The sequence below is a fragment of the Mastigoproctus giganteus genome, chromosome 4 (genome assembly GCF_048544385.1).
Source record: "Mastigoproctus giganteus isolate SK-2022 chromosome 4, ASM4854438v1, whole genome shotgun sequence".
NCBI lineage: Eukaryota > Metazoa > Arthropoda > Arachnida > Uropygi > Thelyphonidae > Mastigoproctus > Mastigoproctus giganteus.
The window spans coordinates 237,149,924-237,162,775 of NC_143578.1; the positions used below are offsets into that span (position 1 = coordinate 237,149,924).

General features: G+C 34.9%; 1 protein-coding gene across 1 annotated transcript in view; it reads right to left on the reverse strand.

The window, feature by feature from the left end:
* The window catches only part of LOC150087520 (uncharacterized), a 217,197-nt gene that overhangs the window by 26,856 nt on the left and 177,489 nt on the right, over positions 1–12,852 (reverse strand). Inside the window, exon 30 of the mRNA XM_090372513.1 lies at positions 10,709–10,809. Within this exon, the coding sequence (XP_090228639.1) occupies positions 10,709–10,809 (101 nt within the window). The remainder of the gene's footprint in view (positions 1–10,708; positions 10,810–12,852) is intronic.

Sequence of the window (12,852 nt, forward strand, 5' to 3'; positions counted from 1 at the left end):
CCTTATTTTGGACTGTGAAATTTGTTAATGGGGTTGCAAAATCGAATGAGATTTTTTTCTTTTTCTTCTTCCAAAAAGACAAGATATGCCATCAATCATGAATGTGACTGATTCAGTGTAATGATATATAAGGCACTCTCGGTCTTAGTTTACACCTTTAACTACAACATACTGTTGTGAAGCAGAACTGAGTGCATTGTGGCTATCAAATACAAATTTTATTTGTTCTTAGATCTGTTAAGGATGTGCTGCAAATATACTCTTAACCAAACTTTGATTGCATATGTGATGAGGAAGAAGCACCAGTGTCATTTTAACTGAAGTACAAGCAAGCTTCAATTTTCAAATTCTAAATATGAAGTTCCCCCTTCCCACCATCAATATGTTGAAATTTTGGTAGCATCTTTTTCTTGTTGAACTGTGACTGATATAAGGTTGATTTTGAACATCAAATAAAAAAAGGTTGGAAAGCTCTGGTATAGGCAGAAATAGTGCTTGAGAGACAAATAATGCTCATGACTGACCATAATTACATAACAGACCAGTGGCCTTTTGAAGTTCACCATTTAGAAAAATGCTGTGTAAATTACCTTAACTCAGCAAGCTTGAAAACTTCAGTGACCTAAGGACTGCCTTTTAGCTCAAAAATTGTTTTGTGGACCCTGAAGCTTAATAAAACAATGTAAGCATTCTCAGCTTTTAAATATTTATAAGAAATTTCAAGAATTGTTTGCAGACCCTCTGCATATAATCCATTCCCCCTCAAGGGATCAACAGACCACAATTTGAAAAAAACATTGCCTTAGCTGAATAAATGAGCACTTTATCTATGCAGTCTTACTATTTTGTTGTAATGATCATCATCTTTAACTTTTATGATAGCTCTTGCACTGAGTTCTGTGGTAACACTTTTCTCTTGTGGCCTAGCTTTCATATGCAGTAATTAGGAGGATTATCAAAAGAAATATATCAATTATGATATTACATAGAGCAATGAAAAGGATGCAAAGTTAATTACTATTGAAAATTGTTGCACTTTGGGACCTCTCTCTTCTCCCCCCAATGAAAGGTTGTGCAAATAGTATAAAGGACAAAATGATTAATGCTACTTAAAAACAAATGTTGAAATTAAAAAGATAAATTTTTATTAAAAGAAATCCAATGTGAACATGTACATGTAATGTATCTGCCAAAATACATTCAAAATGTGAGATATGTTTCTTTGCCTACTGTCATGCTGGGAACTTTAAACGAGTAAGTGGTCTTTGATTTTTTTTCAGAGAATTTTTTTCCTAAAGGTCTGTTTTTAACAAACAGCTGATCTTTTGAATTTTAAAAACAGAACAGGTTCTAAATCTAAGAAGTGGATAATCTGAATTTCATTCTTAAATATCACACTTCTTAATAAAACTTTCTCCATATATGAAATGGAAGAATTTTTTATGTAGTAAGCATCTGACACATAATCCACTTGAAGTAAACAGTGCTCCCAGAAAATAGCAACTTAGATAAGCGGCACATTGCCATATTTTTTCATGAACAAATAATTCAGAAAAATTTAGAACAGCTATACAAGTAATAAATACAAACATAATATTTAAATAAATAATAAGTAAAAAGTATGCTAAATAAGGATAAAAATTCCATAAAATATGAAGAAACCACTGGTATTTAATATAAAAAAATAAAACCAAAATTGTGGGATATGGCTTTAGTGTATTTGTGATCCAATAAAGTCACACACTCAGTATATGCTCTTCTCTATCATAAATTCTGAAATTATCATTACATGGCATTACCATATAATGGAGCTTTCAGCCTATATTAATAAATTCGGTAGATCCTATTTGAAAAACATAATAAACTTGATCGAAATCCATAAGAAAGGTAAACTTTCTGAAAAATAACAATATATATATCTAGACAAACTGTTGGTTTGACTGTGTTTTTGGAGTATTGTAAGATGTTTAATTTTTCACTCAAAATTTAAAATACAAAATTAATACTTTTTGTACTGAAATATCAATACTTTCATCTACAATTAACTTGTGGAAAGTAAATTCTCTTATTTCATTCAGGATATTTTTTATGAGAACAGAATTTATACATTCAACAAATTCAAACGAATAATTTTTTTCTTCTCCAATTTTTAGGTATATCTATAAATTTTTCCATGTGCTCACAAATGTCTTGTACAGAGTTCATTGATGCATTAATTTTTATGGCTAATATCACATCATTAATTAAAACCTTAACTGTATCAAAATTTGATTTCAATCGTTCACTTTTCCTTTTTTATGTTACATACTTCTACAATTTCCGTCAAAATACTTAAAATTCCACCTTTTTTCAAATTACATAACTTGGTAACTGCGTCCATATGTATCTTCTGACTTAGATGCCATTTTAAATAATCTAGTTTCCATTCTTCCCATTTTCTTCCTGAACTAAATTCTCCCACAACTTTTGCTTTTGCACAAAAAGTGAAAACTATTTCTCTCCTAAAACTAGGAGACATTGAAAAATATCTCCTAGATTTAGGCTTTTTTTTTTGTTTGATGATAGAATTTCAGCATCAATTTATTTTAAAAGCCAATCCTTTTTAAATGTTTTGCAAGTTTTTTTATTCACAGTATTTACGTCTTCAGTTTTTCTTTTGGACATTTCTTATCTGAAAAATTTTAAAATTAAAGAATTTTATTAATTCTCTGTATTTTGTAAATGAAGTTATTATAAAATATTAGGAAAAATCGCAAATTTTAATGCATTATTAAAATAGTTTATAAAAATATTAGAAAAAGTTTAATTTTTCATATTTTACCTTCTTTAATGAAACATTAAGTAATACTAAATGTTTTTGGTTAAATATAAAAAAAAATCCAGATCAGTAGATCTGACGACATTCCACCCACATAAAATGAATACGTTAAAAACTCGACTTCGAAAATTTTCACGATCACAATACATTCCTTATACACTCTACCCCCACACATATTGTGTATGTGTGTGGTTGAGTGAACAGAATGGAAAAATGCTGACCTTCCCTATTATATGGTATTTATATTATTTTTATAACAATAAACTCACCTTAAAAACATGCAATATAAACTACAACCGCTACAGTCCTTTATATATTCGTAATGTAATGATTTTTTTCATATAAATAAAAATCAACACATATAACTTTTCACTATGCACTATGTATATGTAAATAAAATATGTGGGAACATGTCATGCAAGAGCGAATCTTATGACATGAGCTATTCCCCCCCATCCTATATCCAATCCTTCCAATAATACTCCTGTCGCCATCTACATATGTTGGCTGTGTGCACGGGAAGTAAAAGCACCTGTGCAACTTCATAGAAATCAGTGCACACATGCAGCTTAGAGGGAACCGTGGTGCTGGTTAAGACATCCAAGGTGGATATTGTTGGGAGATGTGGTGTCAGAGATGTGGTACCATTCAGATATAAAGGTTGCAGAATTGGAATGTGGGGGGTACAATGTGTACAGAAAGGATAGACAGGACAGGAAGGGAGGAGGGATTATGCGGTTAGTTAAGAAACACATAAAATCTAAGGAAGTGCATCCAGTTAACATAGATGGACAGTGCAATGCTGAGTCAATTTGGTGTGACATAAGCACTGGGAAAGCAAAAATGAGGGTAGGAGTTTGTTACAGGCCTAATGACTCTGATGAGCACAATGTTGTTGTTTTTGGTTTTTAGGAGCATTAGCAACTAAGGCCATATTGCTCCGGGGATATGCGGTGGTCATTCCCTGACCTTTCCGCATCCTCCGTATTTGGTGGGCACGGGCTCGAACCCCGGTCTAATCAAGAAGCGTGTGCTACACATTGCTTCTCCTGCCCACCGGGCTAAGGAGGCGTGAGTACAATGAACAATTATACAGAGAAATAGAGTGGTCCAGTAAATCAGATTGTCTTATAATGAGGGATTTTAACTTCCCAGGTATAGACTGGAACTTATGGTTGGTCACTCGCACACTAGCAAGGCTTTTGTGGATTTATTGGATGATTGTTTTCTACAGCAGCATGTTAGAGAGGCAACAAGAGGGAGTAACACTCTTGAGCTGATTATCAGCAGTGATTATTCATGCATTAAGAATTTACAGATAAAGGAATGACTAGGTGGCAGTGACCACAGTGTACTGATGTGGGATTTACTTAAAGATGTAACTACCATTAGGGGTAAAGGGAAGGGTTTTTGCTTTCATAAAGGCAACTACAGTGGTCTCAGAGATTTTTTAAGTTCTATACAGTGGGACCAGGCTGATGATGATGTTACCAATAGCAAATTCTAAATGAGAAGCATTCAAGAAAGTAATTTTGGAAGCTACTAGGCTTTTTGTTCCAACTAAGAAATACTGTACTAGGTTTAGGCCCAAATGGACGTCACATGAACTAAAGAGACTCGGGGCAGAGAAGAAAATGCATGGGATGCACATAAATTGTCAGGCAACACAGAAGCCTATGGTAGATACAAGCTAGTCTGAAATCAAGTCACAAAGGAGGTTAGGCAAGTGAAGGCAGATTATGAAAAATCTCTGGCAAAGGATGCAAAGAAAAACAGCAAAGATTTCTTTACTTATATAATCATTCTCAAATAGCTGCCAAACTAAATGAGTATTTTGCATCTACATTCACACATGAGGAGTTATTCAAGGAGGAGAGGGCCAGATGTTTATCAAACTCTAACAGGGAGTTAAATAATTTTGCAATAACTGAGAGCAAAGTGAAGGAGAAATTGTTGAAGTTAAACATAAGAAAGGTACTTGGGGTAGATGGGATCTATTCAGCTATATTAAAGGAGGTGGCAAAGGACTAAGCAAACACATAGCCATAATTATGAGAGCATCCTTGGACTCAGCGGACATCCCCACAGACTGGAGATGTGCAAATGTATCTCCAATTCACAAAAGGAGATCAAAGGGTGACATTAGTATTTACAGACCTGCTAGTTTGACTTCCATTACAGAGAAAATAATGGAGTCACTAGTTAAAGAAGCATTGCAGGATCATCTAGACAAGACAGCAGTAATAATTCAGACATAGCATGGGTTTGTCAAGAGAAAGTCTTGTCTGACTAATTTGATTGATTACTATGATGTAGTCACAAAGGAACTGGATTCAAAAAAATTATTTTGATATCATATTAGCGTTAGCAAAGGCACATGATGCAAGAAAGCAAGCTCATATGGCATCAGCCAAAAAAAACACCCCTTATTTCACCCATCCACTCGCTCCAAATGTTTGTCAAGTTCTGCTTTGAATCTATTTAAACTATAACTTCTACAATGACAGATGGAAGTTTGTTCCAGCAATCAACCACCCGCTGGCTAAAGGCAAACTTCTGCACATCTATCCTACAACCGTCTTTCCTCAATTTGAATTTATGCCCTCTCAGGCGATTATTCTGAGCAAGAGGAAAAATCTGATCTGCATTGAGCATGCTCAAACCATTCAAGGCTTTATACATCTCAATCAGATCATCTTGCAGGTGCTTAGTCTCCAGACACTGTAATTTGCAAAACTTAAGCCTTTCTTCGTAAGAGCAACATTTTGTTCCATTCACTAATCTTGTTGCCCTTCTCTGTACTCGTTCCAACAGCTCTACATCCTTCTTAAAATGAGGCATCCAGACCTGTATACAGTACTCAAGGTGTGACCTGACCATTGCCTTATACAAGGGGATAATCACCTTGTTATCCATTCTAGAAAAATTCCTGTATATCATTGACAAGACACCATGAGCTACTCTTGCAGACCATCTGCACTGTGCACAAAACTTCATATCTGTCTGCACGATTACTCCCAGGTCCTTTTCATTCTCTATCACTGTCAGTGTGGTACCACAGAGTTGATACGTTACTCTGGGATTACTGCTTCCCATATGTAATACTTTACATTTGTCAATGTTAAACTTCATTTGCCACCTCTCAGCCCATCTGCTCAACTTTTCTAGATCCTGTTGCAGCAGTGTACTGTCATTAGTGTCATTAACAACCCTGCAAACCTTGGTATCATCTGCAAACTTGGACATTATCAATATTACCATCATCGATAATATTTATAAATACAAAAAAAATGATGGACGCAACACTGAACCCTGAGGGAAAATATATTGGATTTCAGGAAAACTTTTAATACTGTTGCACATGGTAGGCTACTGTACAAATTGGAACAGTATGGCATTAAGGGCAAGTTGCTACAATGGATAAAATGATGGTTGAGTGGGAGAAGCCAGAGAGTGGTAATCAATGGGTACTGCCTTATGTGGACTAATGTTATTAGTGGTGTCCTTCAGGGTTCGGTGTTGGGCCCATTGTGTTTTGTATATTTATCAATGATGTTGATGAAAGGATATCAAACTCTTGTCATAGTTCAAAGTTTGCAGATGATACAAAAGTTGGCAAAATTGTTAATAACAGTAATGACAGTATGCTGCTGCAACAGGATCTGGAAAAGTTGAGTAGATGGGTTGAGAAGTGGCAACTGAAGTTTAACATTGACAAATGCAAAGTGCTGCATACAGGTAGCACTAACCCCAGAGAAATGTACCAACTATGTGGTGTTATACTCAGGGTAGTGGAGAATGAAAGAGACCTGGTGGTAATTCAGAGACCTGGTGGTTCAATCAGATATGAAGTTTTCTGAGCAGTGCTGACAGCCTGCCAGAGTAGGTCGTGGGGTCTTGTCAATGATATACAGGAATTTTGTAAGCAGGGGTAGGAGGTGATTATGCCATTGTATAAGACAATGGTCAGGCCACACTTTGAGTACTGCATACAGGTCTGGAAGCCTCATTTTAGGAATGATGTAGAGTTGCTAGAACAAGTACAGAGAAGGGCAACAAGACTAGTGAAGGAAACAAAGGGGTGCTCTTATGATGAAAGGCTTAAGTTCTGCAAATTGCAGCTTCTGGAGACTAGGCACCTGTGAGGCAATCTTATTGAGGTGTGCAAGGTCTTGAATGGTTTGAGCTAGTTCAATGCTGATGGGATTCTTCCTCTTGCTCAGATTATAAACCTGAGGAGGCATAGATTCAAACTAAGGAAAGACAGTTGTAGAATTGATATGCACAAGTTTGCCTTTAGCCAGCAGGTAGTTGATTGCTGGAACAAACTTCCATCTGTTGTGGAAGTGGATAGCTTAAATAAATTCAAGGCAGAACTAGACAAACATTTGGAATGAATGGATCAGTGAAATGGGAAGGGATTTTTTTTTTTTTTTTTTTTTGGCTGATGCTGTATAAGCTTGCTTTCTTGCATCAAGTGTCTCTACTAATGCTAATAACTCCTCTAAGTCTTTTTTGTTCTTGACCATTTTTAACTCCTCACTCCCTAGCTTAAAAGTAACTCCTCAATTTCTGTTCCCCAGGTGCAAACCTTTAATTTAGAAGTATTAAACCTCAGTTGCTATTTTTCAGGCCTTTGTGAAACCAATCTAAGTCATTTTTAAGCAAAATAACTTGGTTATTTTGCTTAATTAAATATTAAATAACCTTATCATTAAATAACTTTTTTCCTACTTTCAAATTATCAGCAAACTTTGGCAACTTCCCCTGCCCTGCCTTCTCTTATCAATAACATTAAAGAAGATTGGAAACAGGGGTGGCTCCAATACTGATCCCTGAGGGACTCTACTTGCTACATTGGTTCACCCAGAGGAATGTCCATTTATGAATATTCTGAGTCCTTTCTTTTAGCCAGTGCTGATAAGATCCAACAGAGGATCTTACCAATAATCCCAATTTGCTCCAGTTTATTTAATAACCTTTCAAGGATAAACCATATAAAAACCTTTACTGAAGTCAAGTAAATAAGGTCAAAGTTATTTCTGGCAGCTAACTGCTTTATGACTTCATTATAATAATTCATTATAACTAGATTAGTCAGGCAAGACTTCTACCTTTAGAAATAATATCCATTACAGATATTATTCCTAAACATGATGGTCCTGAACTGTATCCTTAACCACATACTCCATGATCTTTCCCCATCACTGAAGTCAAACTCACTGATCTATATTTGTCCACTATATCTTTTGCACCTCTTCGTGTATTGAGATGATATTTGCATCTCTCCAGTACCCAGGGTCTAATGATGATGATGATGATCTCATTAACATCCTAAATAAGATGATGCACTCACATGTTGCTTTTTTTAAGGAATACGTATAATAAGATGCATAACTTTTATATGTTGGAGAATGTATACTATCCACTCCTGGAACCTTACTCTCACTCAGTGTTAATAGCTTTTCCAATAGACTCTTATCTGAGATCATTATATTACTTAATTTACAGCAGTCTGATTTCTTATCTATTCTCTTGTAGGTCGAATGGACTTTCAAATTTAAAGATTGTTGTCAAGTATCTATTCAACTCATCTGCCATAGTGCTCTTTATGATTCTTCAACTTCAATTAAGTAAAGGGCCTACTTTATTCACTATCTTTGTTTTTATATTCATGTACAAAAAGAACATTGTCTCTACTTTAAGATCTCTCTCTTTGCTAGTGATTTCTCAAATTCAGAATTTACCTGTCTTATTCAATCAGTGGTTTTGTCAAACATACACTTTTAATACAGTGGATTCCGGTTCCTTGCAATTTGTGTGTGCCGTGTTCTGTGTTATTGGATTGCTTATCTTTTTATTGTTTTAAATTTTAACCCCCACCCACAAATGTCAACTAATTAGTATGTACAGTACGTATTAATTATTCCGATTATCATGTATATTCTTCCGATTTTCACGTATCATTTAATTTATTAATTGGCAAGGTAATAAAGGGTAAATTTGTGCTTAATATATCTTTACTTTGATAGCCTGTGGATAATATTCCTCCTATTTTCGCTGATTAGGATCACTGTTTAATAGAATTAAAATTCAATTCCCAAACGTGATCACAATGACCTGCGTTTACTACACATCATATAGTGAATGGTACTTTACTATGGTGAGTCCATTGTAACGTGATTTGATTGTACAGAGAACCAATTGTAATGCGGAGGTCCATTGTATCATGAAACTCGGATAATTGGGGCAGCCGCTTAATGTACTAGTCCCAATGTGTTCCTAATAACCGGAATCGACTGTATTTGTAATACTCATATAAATCTGTCTCACGATAGTCTGTAATTATTCTATGCATTTTCTTTTGCCAAGAAATCCACTATAGTACTTTCCCCTCTCTCCCTCTCTCTTGAAATTGAAGCCCTTCCCCTTTTTCCATTGACCACAGAAATCTCTTTGGACACTTCCTATTTTACGACATTGTGGCCACTACCCTACTTGTTTCTGCACTGTCAAATTTTGGATGCAGTTCATATCCTTAGTAAGAATCAAGTCAAGGATATTAGAGCTCTCTTGTAATTTTTCTGATATATTGGAATAAATAATAATCATCCAGATGGCTCAAAAATCAGTTCCCACATGGTGTGTTGTCAGTCCACAATTTACAATCCATAAGGGGTGGGTTTAAATCACCAGGCAAATTAGTCAATCTTATCTGACTGCCCATTCAAGTTGCATAAAGAGAATTTTGTCATATTCCACAGAATTGTTTAGCTAGTAACATATCCTGACCTACCTTAAAAATCATCTTCCCATTATTACAAGTCATCTTGCACCACACAGACTCAATGTCTATATGAACTTGTTCTGACTCTAGGTATAGTCTGATCATTTCCAAAGCTTTTGATAAAAAGTATAACTTCCCCTCCCTTTCAATCCTCTCTATCCTGAATTATTCCTATGACTCCCCTAACCCAATTAGCAGTTTCCATAAACCCTTAAGGTCCTCTCAACGACATTACCAAAAATCCTTGTACCACCTCTGTTCAAACAAATTCCACCTTTACAAAATAAACTTCTATTATGTTGAAAAATATTCCCCCTCCATAAGCTTTGCAGAATCATCCCTCAAGTCTAGAGTTAATCTACAAGGCTTTCATCATATATTCCCTCCTCTCGTGTCTGGGCAGAATTGCAGACACAAGATATTTTGTCCCTTCTCATTACATTTTTCTGGGCAGAATTGCAGACACAAGATATTTTGTCCCTTCTCATTACATTTTTCTGGGCAGAATTGCAGACACAAGATATTTTGTCCCTTCTCATTACATTTTTCCAGCATAACCTTATATTTCTTTCAAGTCCTCAGTTTGCTTATGTTTAGAGTCATTTATATCCACATGGATTCAATTTCTACCCATGGTGTCACCACACACCCTTTAACTTAAAAACTGACAGTTGGTTAATAACATCATCAATTTTTCCACCTGGCAGTCATACACTGCTTCGGTTCCACCTGTCTTTATTATAGAATATAGTTACAGCATCTCATACAATAGTAATCCCATAGCATTAACAGCATGTTATTAGATATTTGGGTTTCTACTGAGCCCTAGTTCAAATTTTCTCCAGGGAATCAAGTCATGCTCCAAGAGACTCAATCTTACCTAACAGTACACCAAGTTATTTATTAATTACAGTTTAGTTCATTAATTAAGTAAAAAATCCTCAAAATTACTAAAAAAAAAGTACAATTTTTTAATTCTTATAAAATAACTTAAGACTTCAGAGAAGAAATCTCTGGTTTCCAAAATTAAAATTCTGCAATTTCCCCATTACAATAACATCATATTAACAGAATAAAATAATCAAAGAAGGAAATTTACTTACAGTAATAGTGAGAGGAGTTAAAAATCCCCACATTACTTTCCAAAACATTCCAACAGGTTTTTGCATCATTAGCCTAAAATCCAAGCAGAAGTTCTTCAGACCTAATAAATATTTAAGGAAACTCTCAAATTATTTTTGCAAAATTTATAAGATAATAAAAATTAGTTCAATTTTCTCCTCTGCACCAAATAAAAAACAGGAAAATATTCTTCTTAATTAACAATCTGACTGAATAATCTGTCAGATTGCTAATTATAATAGCATCTAATGTAATCAATGTCTGATAACTCTTAATGTGAGTGATCCTGAAGTTAATGTGAATGATGAAAAGTGGCATGGCATCTCAGCTGCTAAAGATAGGAGCATTTTGTTGTCTTATATTGCTATATAGGTGTATCAACTGGAAGGCAGCAAAATATAGAGAGCAAATGGAAGTTGGGTGAATTATGAAATAGCTTTAAAGCTGCCATCACGGAAGGTACATGTGCATATATATATTTAAAAAATATAGATGAGAGGGGAATGATAAGGTGAATAAATATAGAACTGATTCTCTCTCTCTCTCTCTCTCTCTCTCTCTCTCTCTCTCTCTCCATAATGGTATCTCTGAATCTCATAACAATTATAATAATAATAATAAGCTATAATAATACCACAGAAATATGGCTGGCAAAAGATTGAATATAAAGAAATCACTGGTTAAAAAAGCAAAGGTTAGAACAAATCAGTTCAGCTCTTTACACAATGGATGCAAAATAGTCATTGATAACCCAGCCTATGGCATATCTCTAGAATGGGATTATGGGATTAAATTCCAGGTCAGAACATGCCCAACATGCATCTCAGTTGATAACTTCTTTGAAGACAAAAGGGAGCAAAATATCCATTGTAAAAGGCAAAAATGACCAATACCAACTACATCTTTTGATATACTCCATCTAACAACTATATATTAAACTTCTAAGGAAATTCATTCAAAATTTCACATACTGCACACAAGATCATGATATTATTATATCCAGTCTCGTATAAAGGATAACGGGTGTATCAACTGGAAGTATCAACAAACAAACAACCATTCCTATCCTCAATGCTCACAAAAGTCAGACTCAAGTACTGATCACTATTAGAAGACTCCAGAAACTGAAATGAAATGATAAAAAAAAAAAAATGGAAAATGTTTGAAGAGTACAAAGCATTGGAGTTAGCTCTGCTTTTGTCCCTAACCTATGGGTTTTGTCACAAAATGGACTCAAGCAAAGTCAAGATGCAAGTCAAGTTTGGTAGAGACATGTATAATTACAACTGTCTGGGTGTGTATACACAAAGAGCCATATAAACTCCTCCAAATGTGTGATGATTGGTAAATGTTAAGAAGTGTAACAGAAAATTTTGGTATCACAGCAACCATAAGCTAATCTCACAGCATGTGTTATATATAGCAACAAAAAATTCTCAAGAATCAACAAAAGGGTCCAGTGCTATTCATTCAGAACCTGAAGCTTTTCTATCACACATCATAGGAAGCCATGATGTACTACACTTGTCTCTTAATTAACAGTAAGAGGACGATGGTATTTCCTTGAGGTGATTATTAGTTGGATGGCTAAAATACTTCATGTGTTACAACTGTTCTACTGCCTTCTTACGCTTCTCAGCATTTTTCTGGTGGTGGCTGATATTTTCATCAACTACAAGCATGATGCCTGGACACCATGGTATTTGCAGAGGAGCAACGTATGTGACTGTATCTGTTGAAAATTTAAAATCAAAAAAACAGGTTCATTATGGTCTAAGTGCATTCTTCAAAGTTAAATGTTTGGTAATTTGGAAAATACACAATTTTTAAAAGATATGGAGAATAGTAACCATCTGCATATTATAAATACAAAATATGAGGTGTGACCAAAAAGTTTGAGGACTGAACTAATATTTGGGGAATGATGAAGTTTACTTACTATTTAGAGGGATCTCCTTCAGAGTAGTCTCCATGACACTGTATATACCAATTATAGCACTTCTGCAATCATTCCAGGGAAGCTTCTTTTGGGATTGCCAATAGTTTCTATACGTTGCATTCTGAATAATTTTTTCAGTAATTGCAAATGTGTGACTTTTCAATGAGGCTTTAAGCTTGGTGGGGG